The sequence below is a fragment of the Melanotaenia boesemani genome, chromosome 2 (assembly GCF_017639745.1).
Source record: "Melanotaenia boesemani isolate fMelBoe1 chromosome 2, fMelBoe1.pri, whole genome shotgun sequence".
Lineage (NCBI taxonomy): Eukaryota > Metazoa > Chordata > Actinopteri > Atheriniformes > Melanotaeniidae > Melanotaenia > Melanotaenia boesemani.
In genome coordinates, this window is record NC_055683.1 from 26,518,730 (window position 1) to 26,543,146 (window position 24,417).

General features: G+C 39.2%; 1 protein-coding gene across 3 annotated transcripts in view; it reads left to right on the forward strand.

The window, feature by feature from the left end:
• cyth1a (cytohesin 1a) overlaps positions 1–24,417 on the forward strand; it is a 36,590-nt gene that overhangs the window by 5,732 nt on the left and 6,441 nt on the right. Inside the window, exons 1-7 of one of the 3 annotated variants that reach the window (XM_041997564.1) lie at positions 786–1,114; positions 18,574–18,656; positions 20,449–20,513; positions 21,724–21,790; positions 21,885–22,003; positions 23,160–23,240; positions 23,477–23,589. In XM_041997564.1, the coding sequence (XP_041853498.1) occupies positions 1,033–1,114; positions 18,574–18,656; positions 20,449–20,513; positions 21,724–21,790; positions 21,885–22,003; positions 23,160–23,240; positions 23,477–23,589 (610 nt within the window). In that variant the 5' untranslated portion in view covers positions 786–1,032. Of the gene's footprint in view, positions 1–785; positions 1,115–6,969; positions 7,226–18,573; positions 18,657–20,448; positions 20,514–21,723; positions 21,791–21,884; positions 22,004–23,159; positions 23,241–23,476; positions 23,590–24,417 lie in introns of those variants that run through there. The other 2 variants (XM_041997573.1, XM_041997583.1) reach the window with 2 other exon arrangements.

The following is a 24,417-nucleotide window of genomic DNA, read 5'->3' on the forward strand; positions in this document are numbered from 1 at the left end:
AAGTTGTTCTATGCTGTTCTACATCAACACTACCAGTTTCTTGATCATAATGCACAATTTTTATAGCATCATTTCTCCAACTGCCTACATGGCTAATATTTGTCTGTCCAAACTGTTTACTGGGGACTTTTCATCAACATGGATGACAGCTTATTTATCTTCTTCTCTCCCAAAACCTTAACTGGTGGGTCCAAGTACAGATTTGTTAGCCCTACCCAGCTGTCATGGGGTCTGTTTTGATTGATAAAGACAGGTGTAACACGGTAACCAGTAGCTTTTAGCCCATTTTAATCATCTTGTTACCTTGACAAAGCAAACTTTGCTTTCTCGAGATAACGAGATAAATTATCCTGCTTAATGAGAAAGTGGTCCTTGTTTTTTTTAGAGATAACAAGAAAATTAACTCATTATCCCGAGACAACTGTTTAAAAGAAGAATTTTTCAGCACAGCCACTCTCGGCTTCTGTAACAAACCCTCTAATTTATCTATGCTACCCATTTCCAGGTCTGTGCCCCCTTAGCCCCTCAACAATAATGTTCTAGACTCGCACCTGGTGTTCTGACCGCTTGTTCTCGACTCACCCGGGCAGAACTTTTTCCCGTGTGGTGTCCGACAAGTATTAGGCCTCTGTGATTGGTCCGAAATTTGAAGTGGGCGTGGTTAATGAGACAGGCGTGAAGCGTCCGAGTTGGCATTTACGCTTTTTCCGCTGACGCAAAAGATTCAAGAAGGTTGAACGGATTGCGTAAGGAACAGCTGTTCGAGGCGGTGAGGAAGTATGAAAATCTGTATAACGCATACAAGGCATATAAAGAAACGGACACCGCCTCGCGCAAGCTTCCGCCCCGACACGGTTTCCCGTGAAGTATGAAATAACCGTGTCAGAACTTTGTTGTTGCTGTTGTCACCTCGAGACAACCAGTATGTCTCTGTTCATGCGGAGTATGTGACGAACTTAACGCAGCATCTTTACACGGAGGCGCGCGCACCTTTAAACGCAGATACAGAGATTCCTCTGTAGAGCCGGAGCCATGGGGACAGTGAGCGAACTATGCATCTCGAGCTTTCAGGCTTTCTTGCGTCCAGAAGTTCCCACACCCCAACAAACACCAGGTAAAGTCATAGTTGTTAACCTTGAGTCTCATGCGGTGTTGTTAACATGTCTGTCACTGAAACCTAAAATCAATCATTTTGATCTGTAAGATAACTTGTTGATTGACTACATGCACGTGCAACCACCGGCATGAACACATGACTTTATCAGAGATGGAAACTGTCGGACGGAAATAGAAGCAGCTTATTGTGGTGCTAAATGAGAGCTGGTGAAGCAACTCTCATTTAGCACCACATAAACCTTTGCCCTAAACACATACCAGTAGAGTGTGAACTGATGCCATTATAATATAGAGCAGATCTAACCTCTGTGTGCATGATAACATGTAGCAGACCCTCATGTGTGACAACTCTTAAACTCCATCATTCTCTCATTCTCATCTCTATGATAAAGAGCTAAACTTGGATAAAAAAGAGCTAAACTTGGATAAATATCTTCTTGGTGCTTTCCAGCTTATTTACAGATGGAGGACCAAGATGTAGAGCTGTAATAACAATATGTATGTGCCTTGTTTTGGATTAGTTGTTAAGTGTTGTAGTTGTGTTAAATTTCACTGCAGGGTGGTGCACATGTATCCAGTGGGAGTGTTTAAACTCTGTGTTGGCGTGACTAGGAGAGCTTTGTTAGGTTATGGTGAATCAGCTGACTGAGTGTGTACCAAGGGGACGTGGTGCTGTCTCAGTGAATTTTAAAACTCCTGAATCAGCATCGGGGTTGTGCATGAGAAAAGGTGATTTCTTTTTATTTTTTTATGGCTTTGAATTTTGAAGTGAAAACATCATCTAGATTTTTTTTGCTCTTAGAAATGTGATGATGTCTGAGTTTCAGGGATTTTTTTTTGCCAACAAAACTGAAAGACTGTCAGGTCTTTTCAGTGACTCACTGTAGAATTAATACAATGTTGTCATTTGAATATTCAGCTTTTTCTCAAATACGTGGGCTGGGAATGAAGTTATATAATGCCACGCACCTGTGCTGTGTCACATTTTAGCTTAAGCCATGATTGCATCCATTAAAAATGGGGTCCCTTGTGGTGTGATGAGGTCGTGCTGTAAGTGAATCATACAAATGATTCATGTGTGACTCATCATCATTTGTATCAGCGATAATATTATATCATTTAAAATGCATTCAGGCAAGACACAGTTCTTGCTGTGAAAGTTGGAAAGAGCAAACATAACCATGAAGGTTAAAAAAAAGTTCACTGAATGACCTCATGCAGTAACGTCTTATTTTACAAAGGAAGTAAAAATCAGTGTCCCAGTCTTTTCTTTCACTTCCCCTCTCATGTAATGAAATAACAATGTAAATGAGTTTGTCCATGTCCTTTCTTTGTCACTGTAAGTCCAACACAGCTCAACCTGCTTTGTTAATCTTCCCATTTCAGAGAATGAGTGTGATATGGGCCATTGTACTGCTTACAGCAGATATGATAGTGATATAGCCAAGTAATACCAGCACAGTTACCATCTGCGCTGTGAGACGGGTGCACCCAGGACTTGCAGGGATTCTTGTGAGCTGCAGGGGCATCTCAAGACACTGATTTGTACTGATGCACAAATAATGCTGTCAGCAGCAGCGAGAGTTGGAGAATTTTTGCCTCATCAGCTTTTTTTTTTGCTTTTTTTTTCATCAGTATTTGTTTTTCACTGCGATGCTGTGTTTGGAACCTCTTTGGACAGTTTTTGACAATTTACCTCACATTATTTTTTTTTATTAAACTTTATTATTTACATTGCTGTGCACAGGTTAGACAGAAATTATGTTCTCACTTTATTGTTCACTTGTTGTTTTCCAATAAATGTTAAATGTCAAAATGACTATATATTTTACTCGTTTGTAATCCTTGCAACGAATAATTGAAAGACTTTTTATGCTTATGTGCACAGTACTACATATCAGGGCTACTTAATTCGGTCCTCCAAGGGCCGCAACACTGCAGGTTGTCAATGTGTCCCTGCTCCAACACACCTGACTTAAATTAATGAGTCATTGTACAGAACTTCATAAGCTGTTGGATCCATTTAATTTTATTCAGGTGTGTTGGAGCAGTGACACATTGACAGCCTGCAGGACTGTAGCCCTTGTGGGACTGAATTGAAAAGCCTTGCCATAAATGTAGACAGATCTTTCTTGTGAAACAAAGCAAAGAAACATGCTGTTCTGTTAATGTTCAGTTTGACATTTTTTTAGATGTTGAATGGAACAGGAGGAGGAGTGTACGGGAATCTGGATAATTTCCTCTCATCTTTGGCAAAATGAAATCCTTCAGTTGGCATGAAACTATTTTGATTAATTCAATGAAATCAACAGATAAAGAGGCACAGTTTGGTTTGTGCTTCAGTGTTGTTTTTACTGTAAATATGTCGCAGTTGATATATGTTGCCACCAGACTTGCAAGGTCTTTGTAACGGTACAGAATCCATCTGCAAAAAGCAAATTGTTTTAGTTTGTAAGTAAAACTTGTGAGTTGTTTTTATTAAAGGCGAATAATTGCTGGGTTAGCTGGTAATTGTGGGTGTAGGTGTGATCATTCTATTGAGATGAGCTCTCAGCAGCTTTAGCAATAGCTCTCTGTATTTCACACCCTTTCTAAATACCTTTTACACAACTATTAGCTACGTACTTATGACCCAATACCTGTGTACTTCTGTATATTTGTGTCATGGAGGTAAGTTATGCTATAAGATGTTTTGAGATTATATTTAAGTTAATTGCAATGTGATTTTCTGTGCTTTTCTTACTCATGTAAGCTCCAGTAATAATGCAGTTAGATAAATCCCCCAATTTTAGGTCTGTCCTCCCTCTCAACCAGAAAATTATAGGATATACTGATCACAAAGTCTCATTACCACCACCTACACCTACAGATACAGAGCAATGGTTTCAAAATCAGGTTGTGTAGTGAGTCATGCATGGGGCAGCATAGTTTCAGACTGAGCTAATGCCAAGGAATGTCTGCAATGCTTGCAGTAATCTTCATGGTAACAGGTCTATTTTTCATGCCTGGTGTTAACTTGTTTCTCAAGCAGCTGATTTTGTGTTAATGGATTTAGTTTGTAAGCTATAGACAGAGAGACAAAAAGAAGGAAGAATGCCAGTGTTTTAACATCCTTGCTAATTATTTTATTACTTTTGATCAATAGAGTATCTTTCTGAAATAATAAACTGACACACCATAATTTCTCCTTGGGAATTAATAAAGTGCAATTCCAGTTAATTATCCTAAAGATACTTCTAATGTTTGAAAATACTCGGCAGATATATATGAATGGTGGCCTTTTGGTCATTTATGTTTTAGTGATTTCTGTCCAAATGGTTTAAGTTTAATTTAATATGATTTTTTTCTTTTTCCTGCAGGTTAACTTGCAGTTGCAAAAATGATCAGCAGGGGTCACTGTTGGCATCAATTTTCATTGGATAGACAGAGAACATGTTCTCTGGGGACAATATTTAAAACAAAAATAAAAAATAGGAACAAACTATACATGTTTCTTTGGAGATAGATAGAGAACTCCTGTTTTATTAGATTCAGCTGTTACTCACAAACACAATGTAATCCAACTAATTTTAGGTGGTTTTTTGGTGAAGTTTAGATACTTCAGAAATAATTCAGAAATCAAAGCTCGTTGGGGATTCCCATGCTGCTGCAAGGTCTCAGACAACACTTTATTTTTTCTACAACCAGCATTTAGTGTATTCTTGTTTTTTCCAGGAACAGTGGAAAGGTGTTACCACATGATCTCAGTGTCACAGTTCCAGGTTTTACTGCCTCCAACTACAAGGTGTTCCTTAAGTTGATTTAAATGAAGTGCACTTGTAAAGGCAAAATCATTGACTAATCCTAAAAAAAAAATAAAAAAATAAAAGAGTTATATTTAAGGAATCCCTCCAGGTCATTTAATTTTCTATCCAGCTGCATTCTTTCACCATGTTTGAACAAAACCCTCTTTACACTTAATGCAGAATTATGTTGATGTGATGCTTGCATAAACACTCTATTAACATCACATTTATTTGGGAGTTGGATCTGTGTGAAGCTCAGGAAGCTGCAGACAACAGTACACTTCCTGTGTTGATGTCAACTCGTGATCTTCTTATTTAAAGGCCAAATAGATCTCTGGTTTAATTTGTCTTGAGATCTTAAGCACAGATGTACAGCTCTGCTCGGGGGAATGGATGAACTAGAGACAATGAAACAAAACTTTGTGTGAGTAGAGTTCATTTTACACAGGCTGCATTGTCAGTTGTTGACTTTGTGCCACACAATTGAGACATTCATGGGCCACAGCTTAAGGATGCCATGCTGTGCTTTAGTATTGTCCTCAGACTGGGTGAATGGGTTGACACAATTAGATTCCTCCGGAGCAGCACCTCTATCCATCACATAAATGGAGAGAAGAAACATAACAGAGAGGACCCATTTTCTACCTCTACCTGGCCTCATATTGGCTGTGTGAGCTGTGTGAGCTGTGTGAGCTGCATTCCTGCGTTATTCATGAACAGACAAGGACAGGCTCAGCACTTTCCAATCAAAATACAGTGGTGCAAGCGCAACAGACCAGCTTATTCACTAATAAGAAGGTGGAAAGCCCTCACAATTTTCCCTTAAGAATAACAGACAAGAAATGTTTCTCTAACAGAATAAAACACACCAAACTTGGTTACAGGCAAAATAAAATGTGTATACTATGTGTTTATGGCTGTGATGAAGCACTGTTGTAAGGCTGAAGTTATGCCAGGCATATATGTCACCACTACAGAGACAGCTACTGGTGAATAATACTGAGCTAAATCTTAAAGCTATGTAATAACTTGCATAAGTCTTTGGATAAACTTGGAATCATCCCTGTTATTAAAATAAATAAATAAATAAAGGAATACATACATAAGTAAAACAAATGCAGCAGCATTACTTCTTCAAAACCATTCAGGGTGATGGGGTTTCAAAAACAATAGTTTTATAATGTTTCTCTTATTGGATTAGGCTGTTTATTGAGTTATAAAATTCAACAGGTGTTCAAATGTGTTAAGTATTATGTGCCATATCTGCCCAAACACAGGTGTTGCTAAGTGTTTTAAACGACGGTTTACATTTTGTTTCTGAGGTAAAAGTTTGACTGCACCCTCATCTGCTCTCGGCGGATGTGGTCACAACACGAAGAGCGAGATCAGCAGTAGTGAACTGCTCCGTCAGTATCGCTCGATCCCTGCCCCCACTTCATCCCGTCCCATCTGTGTGTGTGTGTGTGTGCGCGCTTGGGTGTGTGAGGAACCCCAGGCAACAGGCTGCCTACGCGAGCACGTCGGTACTGATGTTAGCTACGCGTTTTACGTAAAGTTGGTGAAAACGAGACCGCCACCGGAAGTAGAAAGGGCTTATCTTCTAATAATCATCACAACAAAGTTTCCCCTAATTCCTTTATCTTTTCTATTGTGAAGTAGATTGTATACTTTATTTTTCTAAAATTGTCTTTTGAATACACACAACTCAGAATTTAACTTCAGCTTGGAGTTTACATGTTCAAACTGCAGAATCACATAGTCATGATTCAGTTCAGTAATTATCCTCAAGAAAATTAAAACATACTCCATGCTTAAGAAAATCAACACATTTTAAATAAATTTTTTTGTAAAATTGTATTCTAAACAATGTGTAAAAATAGCCCAGTTATCACTAAAGTTATATATATATATATATATATATATATATATATATATATATATATATATATATATATATATATATATATATATATATATATATAATGTGTGTGAGTGTTTCTTTTGTTGTGAAAGGGAAATCGGAAGTACCTTCTTTACGTCCTGTTGGACTTGACAGCAGCTCGCGCTCCGGAGGGCAGCCTGATTAAAGTTCGAGCAGTCTTTACACCACTCCCTTGTTCTGACGGCAGAAACAACATTAATTGCTGAGGCAATCATTACGCTGCACATCTAGTTTATTTAGAGGTTAATAATTTTGAAAGTCAACAAATTGTCGCCGGTTGTTTGCTGTTAAAGTTTTGGCTCGAGGAAACCTCCGAAAACTATTTCTTTTGCGGACTTGTGAGACGCCGACAGCATGGTGTTGAAATCTGAAGACGGCGTAGGTGAGTGAAATTGGAAAGGAAGGACATTTTTACTTTGCTAGATATGTTAAACGGTTTCTAAGCGAAGTTTGTTGTTGAAACACGTCGATATGTTGAGTTTTTATAGGCTCGGTAGAAGTAAATCTCCAAATGTCTGGACTGTGCTGGATCGCTTGTCTGGCCTTGTTTACAGTCTTTATGTAAGTAGTAATACTGGGCCAACTTATCACTGCTGCTTTACTAACTCGGGAAGCCATATCCAGTCTAGGGGAAAAAAAAAAAAAAAAAAAAAAAGTAGGATGGTGTTATTCACGCTGATTCTCCCAGTTAAATGGTTAGATTTCCACATTTTCTAAACTTAAAACAAGAGTTAACTATGTTTTAGAATTGGTGTGTCTTTTCTATTCCACACAAGACTAGTTTAACAACATGTTTTTAGATTAAATCAGGACATGTTTGAACAGCTCGAGGCTCCTTGAAGGCCCCTAGTCTAAATTTTCACTGAATACTGAGCAACAGGTGTGACAGCAGACATCTCCTGTGTGTCAAATGTTTACACTTGAAGTACTTCCCAGGTTAAATGATCATATTGCCTCAGAAGCCCACAGCTCTGATATAACTGTGGTGCATATTGCTTGTTGTTCTGGCTAGGATTATAATAGTGTGTTGGTGTGTGGTAATATTGACTGAGAGTGTGCAGCCTATGATATGAAACAGAAGGCCTTTGTTGCTTAGCTTGATTCTTTTATCTCCTTAGCTTGGTTAGCCAGGCAGCATTAATTAGCACCCTTGCGTCACTATTAATCATGTTGGATAACAGAAAAAGTCTGGCTGGTTGGTCTGTTGTAAGGTACAGCTCCTTTGTTCTACTGAATTTCTTTTCCTCAGTGGTCCTGTCTGAGCCTGGCTGGCATACAGCTGCCTTGTATTTACAGGCGATGAGAGAAAGAGAAGTCAATACTTTTAAAGTCCATTTGTCTGTGCCACTTAGAGGTGGGTGGTCTGGGAAGTTAAAGTAGTTGTCAGTAATGGTTCCCTAATGAGCGGTGCTGAAAGCTCTAATGGGCCATGTGGTACGGTGTACCCTGCCTGGCACTAATGCCCTGGTAGTTTGATAATCGTCATCATCTTCCCATAATCACATTGCAGCCTCCTTTCTGCATCAGTTGTAGTCCTCCTCTCCACTCAGGCCATCATTCATTCTGGATAGTTACTGCTATAATGGAAAATTGCCTTAACATTGCAGAGCAGTGACATATTGTTTTATGTTTCATATTTGGGAGCTCAGCAATACTTAGTTGATCGTGTTGCTGACATTTTCTGAGAGGAAAACATGGATATACTATATTTGACAACATCAACATGTCTGTTGTTAAAACAAGTATTTTCTTAATGTTTTAAGAATACTCGCTAAAAGATCAACATGTGAGAAACCTCAACGGTCCAGTGCTAAGAAAGCCTCAGATTACGTAATATAATCCTGAAAATAGCCTGATCTGAAAGACTTTGGGAGTTGAGCCCCAAAAAAGGTTTTAGGCACAATAAGTTTTTATATTCTACTCCAATTTCCACATCCCAAATCAGAGCTCTTATGACATCTTGACTTATTTATTTAAAAGAAAAAAACAGTCTCATACTGTTTTACACCTTCTACACAAAAAAATAAACAATTTCTGTAATTGGTTTTAGTATTTAGGTTATATGTAAGACACAAAATATACAGAATTATTTCTTAAATTCTACCTTAACATGATTATTATCTCAAAGTGGGAATTACAAGCTCTGTAGGCCACATTTTTGCAGATGAAGTCTTGACTCCGGCTTAAATTTAGTAGCATCTGTCATGAATTTACCTGCCAAGATTTAAACATCACTGCATTTACTGTTAACACCTGGTTAATTTGTGCAGCCTTGTGGACACCAACAAATTAATCATTATGCAGACCTGATAAAAGTAAAGTCCACCTGTATCTGTTTTTTTTAGTCAGAAATGGTATAAGTTGCAGATGCACCTAAGTTTTGCTTTGCTATCTTCAGGAATTTAAATCGCTCAATGTCACATCTGTATTATTCTTTCAGTCCCACACCTTTCTGCCTACAGTTTATTACTGCACTCTTCCTTCCCAGCATTCGTAGATATGTTTTTCAGGTTTGTCAGTAACAGGTAGAGACATGCCTTTTTTTTCTTTTTCTTTATAAGAGACCAAACTTTGAACATTCCTGTTGATAAGATCTGGAAATTCAAAATAGTGGCATGTGAAAGCATTTAAAAGGAGTTCTCTAAATTATTGATCAAACAGGAGATGAGACTTTAATTAGGCAGTTCAACATGATTGTTGAACATTTGAGACCTGTGTTCTGAGCTGTTCAGAGTTAAACAGACATGCAGGGATTCAGTAACAAAGCTGAAAGCCAGGAAGGAGAAAGAAAAGGCATTTTATTTCTGTTTCCTGAGTATTTGGTCAAACCTAAACTTTCGCTTCTCAACTCATCAAAGACGACATCTTAAAAACAGGAAGCGTAGCGTTCAAAAACATCTTGACAGGAAATGACATCCCGCAAGGGTGAAAATTTCTTGGAAAAAGACAGACAGATACAAACAAAGACACGGAAAGTGTAGCTCCATAAATATGGAAATTGAAAACGAAAAAGACCTTTGGCTCTTCCAACTTTCCCATGATGGTTTGATTGGCAAGAGAGGATGTTGACAGTAGGACAGTCCTGATAAGAATCAAGGCTAGCAGCATCAGAGGACAAAGACATGCACTGTGGGAAGAAGTAGCACTTCCGCTTTTGAGGAAACCGTTCTGAAGCTTCCACAGTGGCTAATCAAAACAATGTCAATAAAACATAAAGCGGATTATTAAAGAAAGTTGCTTCTTTGTGTTCATGTTGATGCATGGTTCATGTGTGTTTGTGCAAGCTGCTGCAGTATGTTTATGCTGCTGAGCCATCTGTGTGTTTGCTTTAGACTGGAGCTGCATGGTGGCAGGCCTTGCTATACATTCATTAGCTCCAGTCCTCACACTCCCACCCACCCACCCACGTCCTCTGGTCACATTCCTGTGCAGCAGCTTCAACACCAAACTATGTCGATGTGATGTTGACGGGGTCGCAGGATCATTTCTGTTTGAGCTGCCTTTTCTGACAATTCTGTAGCTTTCCTTACGGTTAGAGGAAAATATCATTTGTTTATTTCTTTTAAATGAAAGTGCTTTAAAACATAATGCAAAATTGTCTTTAACTTGTCATGAAGTACTGATTACTTTTACCTAACCAGAGCTAAAATAATTCTCAAAATGAAACAACTTCCTCTTTGTTTATGCTTTTCAAAACTCATGTGCACAAGCAGCTTGGATTGTCAGCTTTTTGGTATAACAGCTACACCACTGCACTGACAGACTGGGCTGCATTCAAATGAATGTGGGGGAGCGGTTTCAGAATCACAGTCACTGTTGGTCTACATGCACCCTTTAGCCCTTTGATGGGGGGTCACAACTTGATATTTCTTCATTTTAAAGGGGTCACAAGCTAAAACTACACTCTGCATTAAATAGCTGATTTATACATATTTAGTTTACTTATTCTGATATTTTAGCTCATACCTTGTTCTGTGATGTACATTTTAGAGTAATATTGATACTAAAAATAACATGACCAACAATAGGAATATTTGAGCCTTGTACACTTATTAAAATGCTTAACTTTATATTTGATTTCCTGTTCATGCCTTGAGACATCTATTTGTCTGGTAAAATGCACCTTTGTCTCCTCTGACACATTATTTGAGGTTGAGTCTTTATTGTTCCCTTAACTTTTTTTTTTTAGATTTTCCGTAGACTGCTGTTATAACTATATAAACACCCCACCTAATGCAGGATATAATGGCACACTCTGTTAGAGCTGTAACTCAACATGTAAGCATAAACAAGGTGGAAAAGGCTCTTTTACTGTGAGGCAGCAGAGTTCAGCCAGCACAGCAGAGATCTCCAGGTTGACTCATCCGTCTCTAATCAGACATGAGGCAAGCTCTCACTGCTGCAGACGCTCCCAGGCCAACTGCACACTCATAGTAAAAACACAGACTACGAGGAGGAATGCTGGGAGCCTTGCTCAATCTCATGAGTATCATTTGAATCTGGATAACACTCATGCACTAGTCTTAACAAAACACACAGTTGTTTCCAGCACAGACTCCTTTGTTAGAATGTCAGAATGACTGGCCACTTGACAGGTCAGGAGAGGAATGACCTGGCTTGAAGTGTGACTCCTAATAACAGCTCATACAAGAGCTTATGACTTCCTCACTCTGGGAAATGACTGGAAGAATAAAACAAATCTATATTAAGTTATTTGTCTTTATGCAAAATTTTTCTTGTTGTAGATAACAATTTCTAGACATCAAGCACACTGTGTCTTCGCTGGTTGGTAAAAAAATTGTTTACTACTGTAATCTGTTTATTAATAGTATGAAAATATGAGTTATCACTAACTTTGTCACAATTATAAAAGATGTGATGAAAGTCACAAAGTACAATTTTCTAAAAATAAAACAAATGTGAGCAGACATCTTTGCTACATCTGCCTGTCTTTGCCTATACTGTAGCTGTGGTGCACATGTTTATTTCTGTGAGAAAGAAAAAGGCAAAGAAAGAAATGACCACTGGGTGGAGCCTCCATGTTGATGGTAGAGACAGCGAAGAGCATGCTGAGAGGAGGGAGGGAGGGAGGTAGTGAGTAAGGCTTCTTCCTAAATGGTCTGTCGGTGTCGGCGTGCTGCAAGCAGGCTGATAGCTGTGCTGTACCGCTGAGAAACCTCAACAGTATCTCTCTCCCTGCCTGGAGGAGCAGATTCCTTCCCTCTGCGCTTGACATGTGGATGTCTGCCTCACTTAGGATCTAAGAAAAGCTGAAGGCTGTGTCTATATATTTTTGTATATATGTAGAAATCAAGGTGGACTAAAAACAAGAGGAGCTCTCAAGAAGTAAAGAAAAGTAACTGGAGAATTTCTCATTCAGGTTAGCACTAAATTTGGTTTATTAATTCTTTTTGTGTAACTTGTGTTTGGGACTTTGGTCTGATTTGATTATGTGATTGCCTCTTGCTACACTTAAACAGTGTTAGTGTTAAATCAGTGCCGCTGGAGATCATGCACGCTGTACCATTTTTAAAAAAATACTTCTCTGTGGGATGTCTTGTCATCCCTTCAGCATGGCTTGTTGCACAGTGAAGGCTGATCAATGGAGCTGTTCTGACTGACACTTAAAATGACTGAGACTTGGTGTAGCAGGCCAGTAACTGGGCTGCAGGGTTCTAGAGGTAAAGCCTTCATATAAGTTAGATTCATTTTTAGGTTGCAAGGATTTCCAGCTAACAAATGTCCAAGGAAGTCAAAGTAAAGCCAAACTTCTCAGCTTTGTAGAAGAATGAGGCTGCTTGTAGACACAAAGGCAGAGCTGTCACTGTCCCACCACTCTTCCCACTGTCTCTGTGTTCTCCTGCCATTCGCCTTCCCACGCCTCCCTGGTCAAACACAGTGCTCCTTTTCCTCTCTAATTCCTCTCCTCACCTTCTCCTACCAGGTCAGGTTGGATGCTTCTAGGATGTTTGATCCTGGTGCTTTTCAGTCTGGTTATGGGTGTGTTTGTTTGTGATGCCGAGTATTTGGAGGTTATAGATGAATGAGTTCTTTTGGATGACCACATTAAAGGATGGAATGTCTTTACATCCTTTACTCTGCTTTGTTGTGAGATTTTAATACAGAAGTTGAGTATGTGTCTGTGTGTGGTTTCAAATAGAAATGAGAGAGAGCACTCTTAGGATTTACTTTAGTAATGAGATGCAGTCACAGATGATAGGTCAGCAGATTATATGGTCATATTTTAAGTCTTTTTTTGTGTTAAGCAGCCAAAAGCTGGAAAGAGTATTAAATAGACCTCTGTGTACTGCTGTGTGTAGGGTTTTGCCCATCCCAGCAAGCACTATTGATTGTGTTTTGCGCTGAATGCATCAAACCTTATTATGAAGTAGACTGCTTCTTGTTACTGTTGGGGCAGTTATTGGTTTTGGCACGGGGGTCGATTGATTGGAGCCTACAGGGACTTTTGGGGGAGGAGGGTGCCTTTTTAGTAAGTTTTGTAAAGGGATTAAATGTGTTGCTGTACAGACAATGTCATAGAGCAGCAAAACACATTTAAGGAAAAGGCCCAGAGAAGCAGTTGGAGGGTGGCTTGATGAACTGATATTCTCTTTCTTTCCAATATTTGTACCTTTTAATTTCCTTTTTTAAGCTAAACTTAGTATTAAAATATAACAGAGAAGGGCATAAATGGGATAGAGCAGGAAGAGGAGCTGGGTAATCAAGCCTAATGGAAAGTGCACAGGGGTCAGAGGGTGTTCAACAATATAAAAGGGGAAAATAAACTGTAGACAGTATGAATGATGTGAGGGGAGCAATTGTTCCTCTCTGTCTGCTTTTTTATGCTTTTTTCACTCTGTGCACTTCATTCAAATGTACTCAAAATATAAACACACTCACACATGGCTGTGTATCTCATTGTATATTCCCTCCGTCAGCAGATTAATGGTAGCCTTGCAATATAAACATATTCACTGATGTCTCCATATAAATGTGAACCACCACAACATTGTGTTTAAGTGTAAAATAGCCCACATTTTCAGTCCTGTAACACTTTTTAATTAGAATCCTAATTGTTTTGCTAACCCCTCATTTGGTGTATTGTGACTATGCAAACAAATTCTGATTTGAATCAAAGAAGCGACTCGGTCCGCCTACAAACGCAGGTCTCGGTCTGTTTCAAGTGAACCAAATACAGGAAGCGGACCACAAAACAAAGTACATTCTGGGTTCAGCGCACGGCATCATTGGTAAACACAACTAAAATGCACACACGCATGTGCAGCTCCCGATGGGAGAAATAGCTTGTGGTCGGACATGGAAGAACTTGATAAAAGTTCTGATAGAGTTCTGATTAACCCTAGACAGCTAAGATCTGATGCAGCTCCATATTTAGCTGTTTTGTACTAGAAACCAAAGTTGTTCTGTGTTAATCGATAGATGAACAAGTTTCCTTCTTCGTTGTGTGTCTCATCTTCTCCTTCTGTAACTGATGGTGCAGCTCCGCCTCTAGCGGAGGGTGGAACACATTATTTAAAAGGTCAGATTCGTTAGAGAAGTGCAGCATGAATGCACTCTTGCTCCGGAAGAATATTGCCCCCCACCCCCAAACTGAACCAAGCCCCAAATCTGACTAAGTCTAGCAGACTATTCTGGTGTTAATACTTTTTTTTCCCCTTTTGATCCCTAAGTGCTGGGAGAACTCCCTAATTTGGGTCACGTCTGCAGGGAGGGGACTGAGAAGTCCTATAAGCATGGAGAATTCTAATTTCCTTACTTTCCAAGGAGAATTCTTCAGTGATCTGTGTGGAAATGAGATGTCTGCCTTTTTTTTTTTTTTGCTAGTATGGCAATCAAGATGTGTATTAGTGGGCTCTGCCGCTGTGGGAGAAGGAACTATAATTGGTATCTCCCTTGATGTCACCTCCTTGGTTCCATCACTGACCCAACCCTGGCTAAAAACAGCTTTGTCCTTCTAGGAACCCTTCAGATACTCTTAGAAGCAAGAGTAAAGGCATATATGCAGTCAAGATGTTCATGACAAATGTGATTTAGGGTTCAATTAAGCATTTTTCGGCGAGTAAAAAAAACAAACATACATCAAAAGCGCAAAAGAAAGTACGGAAAGAGAAATGTAGATTGGGGTTTAGAGCAGGCAGAGTGCAGCAATGCTGAAGAAGACATCGTCAGTCTCAAGGGGAAAGTATTGATTGTTTCAAGTCATAAATTTGGATTTAACAGCATTTGTAAAAAATGTAGGGGCCAAGACAAACCTTGAAATATTCCAGATAAGTTATAGAACATGAGCATATTGATCAGTCCTTAAACAGATTTCCATATCAATTTGCAATATCTTGGTCTCAGCAAGGTCTTCTGTAAATACTTAATCATTGCTAATAGTAAGAGTAGTTTTTATTGAAAATGCTCTTTTATTTTAAGTTAAATTTACAGTAGGGCTGGGCAATATATCAAGATTTTTAAATATATTGAAACGTATTTTTCATTTATTTTGTTTTAGGAGCATTTAATTTAATATGAAGCTACTTTAATTTCAGTCAACTGTTTTAATGCACATGTGCTGCTGATTCTTAATAAAAGTGTATTGAGCACTGAAGGCTGTAAATTAGAACTGTCTCTTTGGATCGAGATATATATCGTATATCGTGATTCAGGTAAAAAATATCGAGATATCAGATTTGGTTCATATCGCCCAGCCCTAATTTACAGATTTGTTTTCTTATATCTTTGTTTTAATAAGCTCTGTAGTTGAAACTAAATAAATCTAAATAAAGAGTTTTTGTTTGATTATGTTTTGATAGATTGTAGGGTTGTGATGTGAAACAAAGAACAAGCTGCTGAATCCTTATAATGTGCCAGCCTGAGGCGTCATGTGAGCACATGTGACTGTACCCTGGTCTGTGTGCACAGATGCATTCATGCCTTCATCTGCATACACACCTATGGAAGTAATTCCCTTAAATAATCTGTTTTCCAGACAGCGCAAGTCCCTCTAGGGATGAAGATGTAGCCTGTCTGTTTTTCTTTCATTCTTTGAAAATCACCACTTGCAGGCTCACCCAATTCTTCATCTGAAAAACTCATGAAGTCAGAATTACAAATACATAAAGAAACGAAGAGTACACAGTTTAAATGTGTAGAGGAAACACCAAATGCTCTCTTCAACACCTCTTCAATCTGTGCTTATTCTCTCTTTTCTTCATTTGTCTTTTTACCTCCTTGTTTTTTCATTTTATTCTGTTTCTTCTGATGACAGACACTTTTCATTGTCAGGTTTTTACAGAATGAGTTAATCAGCAGTCCACGACAGGGGAGAAATGAATGGCTTTCAGTATTTGCTAAAGTGAATGGTTTTCCCCTCACCTGCTGTGCTCTGGAAAATGCCACCCACTCGGTGCCCACCTTTGGCACAGTTGTGGTTAGGGCCTTTCCCTTCCCTGATGTAGTCTTGCTTATTTTGGGTGGAGTTAGAAAGGCCAGTTTCTCGACTAATTCTGATCACATTGGTGAAGTAAGGTGATCTTTTTAAAAAGGAAACTGGCTGTCATGTTGCACGTGTTCTACTGATCTTTCACAAACTCTTTGGGCACCTAAATAAGGCAAGTGAATAGATTTCATCCTTTAATAATCACTTTGCTCTGTTTTTTTTTATATCTCCTTGGAGATAAATTATAGTCTTCAGCTTTTTTTATTCTCAGTTCTTCCACTTTGTGGTTTTCCTTTTAGCTAGGAATGCTGTGGTTGTTTTGTGTTGGTCTATGCTGTCCTGCGTTGTGTGGTGTGACTCCCCTGAGTGTCGCCAGCAGCCCAACGTTGCATCATGTTTCCAGGAAGAGAAATGGACTGAACCAGACTGAAATGGACTCTGCTTCAGACTCTTCCTCCCTGTTTCTCTTACTTGTGCCGTTCAGCAGGATTATTCTGGAATTACTCAAGGTGACATGAACCTCTGCAGTCAATCAGACACCAGCAGGAGGAATAAATACACAGATGTTCAAGCAATCTTAGATTTATCAGTGCTTCCAAAACATTGATGCCCTCATTGATATTAATGCTCCTAAGGGAACAAGAAGAAAAAGTCACATCCATGTGTATTTTGGTGTCTCTCTGCTCAGCACCATCCTCTCAACTCCCCCATGTAAGCAAGAGGGTTTGTGCAGATTTAACCATAGTTTCCATGGATACCCAAACATTTGGATCTTGCTGAATCACAAGTGATGCTGTAGGCAGGAAAGTATAATGCGTATAAAGGGCATCCAACCTCGAGTGGACTTCTGTGTTCCTCCAGCTGTCTGAAAATGAGATGGGAAAACAGCATTGTTTTGTTTTGGTGCTCTGCAGCAGCCTGTCGTAAGACTCCTGTTTCTTTTTGCTTCCATTGTCTATTATCTCTGTTAAATATTAACAGGCATTCCAGGGAATGTCATGGGTATTTGCCCCAAGATTTTCAGGCTTATATGCCTTCTTTAATTGATAAAGTGCGTGTGTGGGCACAGTTAACCAAATCATTTCTGGATCAGTGGCAGTCCATGCTCTAGTTGTATTGATTGTTGTGCCAAATGTTTGGTGTTTCTGATCTTCATCCACTGACCAAAACACGAGAGAATTTTAGAGTTAGTGATATAAGACACAGTGCTGAAGATTTCTCTGTCTTTGGTTTCCATTACTCTATAACCGTTGCTTTGTTAAACGTTTCTAGACATCCACTGAGTCAACCGTATGCTCAAGCCCTTTAACCTTTAAACTTTGCTGCTGTGTTAATGAAAAAAAGTAACAGAGGTCAGGTCAGGACAGTGCTCATGCTTGGTTACTGGGGAAATCTGAAAAAGGGCCTCACATGATAAACATGATTCTTGTTAAGTTATTTTAACTATTTCAGGTGTTGACCCAGAAGTACTTGGAGGCAAAGCATTCAAATAATTGGTGTCAGATGCTGTTCAGCTAATGACTAAAACTATGAAACATTTAACTTGGAATAATAATATAGATTGATTCTATTGTAATAACCTTTTGTGCACCTCAGACAGCAAACCTGCTTGCACATATTTGTTTTAAGTGTAGATTTCTATAGATATTTCTTAGTTCACGTGTCCCTGATCGATTACTCTGCACTTCACTATGGGTTTATAAAGGGTTTCGTATTTAAGTGAACAGTTCCAAACAATAAAATCAGTCTCTTCTTGACTGCTTGCTGTTTTCTTTTTACCCTTTTATTTAATGTAAGAAAAAGTTTAGTGATTTAAACTAAATTAAATTAAGACTGTGCTTGGACTACTGTTAAGTTGTGCTTGATGATACTGATGATGTCTGTGTTTTCAGTGCTGGTAGGGTATTTAAACACATTGTCTTTCAACCTCGACACTTATCAACCCTCAGTGGTTGGCACAGATCAAGCTAATTATAACTATTTATTGTGTGCATGACAGGAGCACTGACAGCACTTTGAGACGTCACATTTGCCGTTCTGGTACTGATGCTCCGAGCGTCTTGCCTGACCTGAGCATTTTCATTAAGTCACTGAAAAGTTAATTTCTCTTCAGATTCTGCCTGGCTGCTGCAGGCTTGGGTCTCCATGCCTGGGTGTCTTTTGATTTTAAGAAATCTTATTAGGTATCAGTGCACTGAAACACCCCTTGGCATATGCTTCAGGAATAGGTGCACTGACGAGAGTAATGGTGCTAACCCTTCATCTTCCCTTTTATCTCTCTCCAGTGCCAGACGACCTCACTCCAGAGGAGCAGCAAGAGCTGGAGAATATCCGCCGGCGCAAGCAAGAGCTGCTGGAGGACATTCAGGTAATACTGAAAGAAGATTAACGTCGATATGCATGCTCACATCTGAGAGTACATGAACAGAAAAAGCTGCAATAAGCGCTGTGGAAGACTGTTGTGAACCAGAAAGAGGTTACAAAACAGTAATAGTTGCCAGAATGGGATATACATATTGTCTTACTTGAGATTTAGTGGCTTTGTGGGTGAAAGGGTGTGCTTTAATTCCTGTTTTTAAGGAATCTTTTGAACAGACCACTCCAAGTGGAATGTGAGGTATTTCCTACCAAGTGCTCACTTCCTTTGCAAATAATTTCTAGTCATTGTTTATCCATTTGTGTTCTGTAGATGTGCTGTGTCAACAAAAGCGAGACCTGTGTTTATGGATGTATCTTATCTCTTTTGGGTGTTTGATTTAAATGAAGCTTTAAATGTAAAAATGTCAAATGCAAACGACTCAACAGACAGAAAGAATATAAGGTTTCTGTAAAAGTGTGTATGAAAGCAGTCAGTGAAATATTGCTTCTGATATCCAGGCAGAGCTCTGGATTCAAATCAGCTCTGCCAAATTTCCCTAAAGTGGTTTATCTGATTCCTGTCCATGACCTGTGGTGATTTATTTTTTGACTGAGGATTGGATCCCAGAGCACAGCTGCTTATTCTAGATAGATGCTCAGGTTAGTGCTGTCACTCAGTAACCAGCACTAGTGAAATATCCCCCACTTGGGAGTCAGACTGTTAGTGACGTGACTTCCACATGGCCTGATGGACTCTGGAGGCTTGATCCATCACCTCATTGTTTTGAGCCTGGGACGCCACACTTCTGACCACCACTGCTGCTTCTGTCCTCCACTCCTCACCTCCTCAGGGGTCTGCATACTGACCCCACTTCTCATTTGTGACTCCCACACCCTCCTCTGCTGGTCCTGCATGTCAAGGCTTCCCACTGCAACCCCCTTCTTTTCAGTATGAGCACAGCCTTTGTTTATGGAGGCAAGCATTTGAGGAATGTGTTGTGATTGCACAGTCCTTGAAAAGACAGATGTTCCCTTTGTGCTTTGGTCTGTGGTGAGTTAGTATTTTGCAAAAGAAATCATACACCAACACTGGAGCAGCGTATGAATGAGGGGACTTGATAATAATGAACTTTGTCACATAACACTAGCATAATTTTTCTGTATACAAAATTTTTCTTATCCTACACCCTTTTATTCCATGCTTACGTCAAGATGATGTCACCCTCCGCAACCTTTTCCATTCCCAATACTCTTACAGTGCCAGACTGGCACCAGCAGGGTAGCCTGATTGACTAAATCTGCCTTTATGGCCATTAATCACTAAAAAGCCACATAAAATATAATCCACTTATACGCTTTCTTACTCCATTTGTATCGAGGTTATTCTCTAATGTGCTCTGACCAGTGATATTCCGATTGAGATTGAGAGGATTGCTGGGGTGAGCACATAAGTAAATTCAAATTGTCTGGTATGAGTCACTGTTAATGTTTAGTTTAAAGAGGAGGGGAAAGCTGAATGTGCAGCATTGTTTGAAACAAGAAGCGAACTGCTCTCTTTGTTGATCTCTTAGCTCTAATAAGTATTTATGTAATAATAGAACACCTGCCCTACAACCAAACAGATGATTCGGCCTCTCCCTCCTTTTTCTTTTTTCTTTTTCAGAAAATATTATATGAATGCTTTGCTTGTTTGTGTTTGTTACACCCTTCCGCACGTCTCTGTAGTGTCAGTTATCATATAATTCACTCATTTTCTTGTGATACTTATAACATTTTAACATAAATACTTGTTGTCTTTGCAGCGGCTGAAGGATGAGATAGCAGAAGTGACCAATGAGATTGAAAACCTGGGGTCCACTGAGGAGAGGTAAGAAAACTGAACCGGACTTCTCTCTCTGTTTTCCCTAAACTGGCTCGTTGCTTCCTTGCTATTGACTTAGCAAAATGAAGCTGTCAATTATTCATGTTTGATGGCCAAGTCGAGCCTTCCATCACACCAAATACCCTCCCCAAATTGGTTTAGCTTTTAAGGCAGTTTAAATGTTTTATCAGGCACACCCCCATGATGGGAGGCCTCATTGAATAATGCAGTGGGTGTGCTGGCAGAAGCAGACAATAGATGGTCTCAGGAGAGAGACAGCTTGAGTTTGGTGTACTCAAGTGAATAGGGATCCTATCAGCTTATTGAGATGATCTGAAAAACTTCACTTGCATTTGAAACCCATTAGGAGTCTGGGCACCTTCTAGTCATTTATTTTTTGAAAAAAATTTATTTATGTGATCCATTGTTGAAAATAATAAGTGGTCATTTGTGCTATCGCTATTTAGATGAGTGCTGAACTTTGGTTGATAAAATGCAAAGGAATGTGTGTGTGAAGGAATCAGTGGGAGGAATTTGTGACATCTCATCAACTGGGAATGTAACCATGGTGATAGCAGACTGTTAGGATGCACTTTGAACCCTGAATAATTCAAGCCCTGAGAAATGAGACGTTCCCACGTGTGTCTCAACACATTACCATCTCACTTGATCAACACCTTGTCATCACGTCTTCTCCAGCCCTGGCCAAAAAATGGAAATGTTGTGCTTAGAGACTGTTAAAGTGAATATATTCACTGCAGTGGTGTGGTACTTTTGTTTAATACATGACTTTATGACTAATGAGAAGCCAAAAATGACAAAAGCTACAGACTGAATCCTGTAAAATAGAAGTTATTGATGCTTTTTGTTTAAATTAACTTGACTTATTACTGTAACATAGAAGCCCGATTCTGGTACTGATATTTGAGGACCCATTATATTGTGCAGTAAGCTAATATTTTCTGATTGTTATCCATTGGTATAATGAATACCAATGATGAAAATTTGTAGTATTTTGCATAATTTTCCTGACATATCATTGATCAAATGAGTCCTTTTGTAACCAATCGCCAGATAAATTAATAACAAATGATTAGTTATTCTTTCATCACAAGATCACATTGAAATTAGCAGCAAATTATTATAGAATAGTTTCCATTTCCAACCTTATGGCCATGTTCAAGCACGACTAACAGTGTACATTCTCACTCCACAGGAAAAACATGCAGAGGAATAAGCAGGTGGCCATGGGCCGCAAGAAATTTAACATGGACCCCAAAAAGGTAGGTAAAAGTTAATTATGGTTCTTCAGAAATAAGAAATGTCCCACATTTTTTCATGAGAAGGATGTAAACTGGGACCCATTCTTTTCCTCAGGGGATCCAGTTCCTCATCGAGAATGACTTGCTGAAGAATACCAGTGGCGACATCGCTCAATTCCTCTACAAAGGCGAAGGCCTCAACAAAACAGCTATTGGAGATTACCTTGGAGAGAGGTCAGGAAAAAGTGTTAATGTTTTATCTTACTCTCTTTTATACTCTTGATAGTCATCTGTGTGGTTGATAAAAGCTTTAAATGGAGAGTGCATACTTTCCTTATTACGGTTTCCTCTTGGTCAGACACACACCCATCCTTTTGCAAACATTTGCTTATTGGTTCCACATTTAAACTATCCTCTCTAGACAATGTCTGTTTTTCAATAGCCTCCATCTGTCTTTGATTATCTTACTCATTCACAAGTACCAACAGACTCACAGCTCTGGAACGCATGTGTTTGAGAGCAATTAAGGATTTTACCGTAGAGCAAAGATGATCCGTGTTAGTGAACACACAATACAGAGAATAATGAACTCGATATCCAGCCGGCACTGCCTGGGTGCTACATTGTAGGCAGTGCTTTTGTTGCAGTCAGGGTGTGGTCTTCTGGAAGGTCTGACCAGGAAATGGAGCTGATGGACTCTCTGCTGGATTTCTACCAAGCTTTCTAAGTGTTTGTGATTCTGTAAGGAGGGGTTAACAGCAAGGGAGTCTTAAGATCCGACTGGTCATTTGTCCACTGAAAATGTTGGTGACTGGATATGACTCTTTAGCTCCATAGAGCCTTCCCCTGATCCCACAAGACAGATCATTTACTCTGAAGAACTTAAAGGTTGGGGATGATCTCATGATCTAGATTAGATGATGAATTAGAGGGAGGGGGGGGGGCTCCATTGTATCAGACCTCTTAAGCCTGTTTTAGCCAGATCACAAACCTGATACGTCCACAGACTCTGACATCTGTGCATCAGATGAGACAACCATCACTGCACGAGCATGGTTAAGTCTTCCTTGACAACAATGCAGTCTTAGATGAAAATTAAGATCCTGGAAACATTCATATGTCTGTTTTGCTTGTTTCTATATTTTACCTTTTAAGTAAAGATTTAAAATATTAGTAAAGTTTTGTTACTTTTATTCTATTGTAATTGTTGTCTTTCTCTTATATGATATGAAATTTAACATTTATATCAACACTATTTAAACATCTTTTTTTTATCATTGATGCTGAAAGTAATAATTTTTGCCTTTTTATCTGGTTATTCTTCTGGACTTTTGTCATGATAACTGTCAAAATACATTTTAGAAGTTTTGCTGTCCTTTGTCCCTCCTAGAGATGACTTCAATGTCCAAGTTCTCCATGCTTTTGTTGAGCTTCATGAATTCACAGATCTCAACCTGGTGCAAGCCTTGAGGTAAAACATCTTCTTGTTATCTCTGATATACTCAACTTAGCTTGCTATTTGTTGCTTGGCATCCAGTTTCAACGTAAATCGGCTGATTTATTTAGATTTTTTTTAAGTTGCCTCATTTGCAACTTGCAAGGATGCAGCTGTCAGTTTCTGTCTCCTGTCTGAGAAGAGAAAATTATTCTTCTTTTTAATTGTGGAAGTGAGACTGCTGCCTACTATAGAGTTGTTTCTCATGACAGACAGTTTCTGTGGAGCTTTCGGTTGCCAGGAGAGGCCCAGAAGATCGACCGCATGATGGAGGCCTTTGCTCAGCGTTACTGCCAATGCAACCCTGGTGTTTTCCAGTCCACAGGTACTGTCATCAAGTCACACAGCTGTACAGCTTGTAGCGTTGTCGTTAAAGTATAAACAGTTAAACAGGATAAAATTGATGAGCTTTATCTTGTGTTTTTTACAAAATTACTTGAACCGATTAGAATCACAATTAGTTTGCTTAATAATTCAGAAAAGCTGCCGTTAGTTACTGTGGTTTTGCTTTTTGATTAAAACGTCTGCAGAGAGGCGGGAGAGACAGTGGCAGTGAGATAAAGCATCCGTTTAATGTATTTGGGCAAAACACCCAAGTGTCTTGAGTGTGAGAACCTCTGAATATCTCATTTATATTTTGCTAAAAGGTATTGGAAAATGAAAAGAGCCCTTGAAGTGGATAATTTTCCACGTTGCTGAAATGTCATGGCAGGTCATTTTTAAAGCATTATATCTCAGCTGCTTTATTTAGCAGACACAAAGTCTGCTATGTGTCTTACTTTTGGGAAATGATGCTCCTAACAGACATTCCAACATGGATTCAGATGGATATGAATATTACATGGAACCTCTCAAGCCTAACAGTGCTTATAAAGTGCTGCTGTGTCAGCCCTGCCTTTAAGCCAATGCATGTGTTTCTGCTGTACACGTGCAGAAACACACATGCATTTTTAACTGCCCACGTGTAGTCTGCCCACTCTCTCTGCTAATGAAGCTACTTCTGTCTGCTGCTCTCTGCTGTGGTCCCAAAAGTGCAGTGCTCTCAGCTCAGTTCATTTACATTCATATTTAAACAGAACATTAAACACTGGCACCATTTTTATGATAAACTGCAACCTTTAACACTTCTGTAAACCTCGCCTGTCTGAATGTC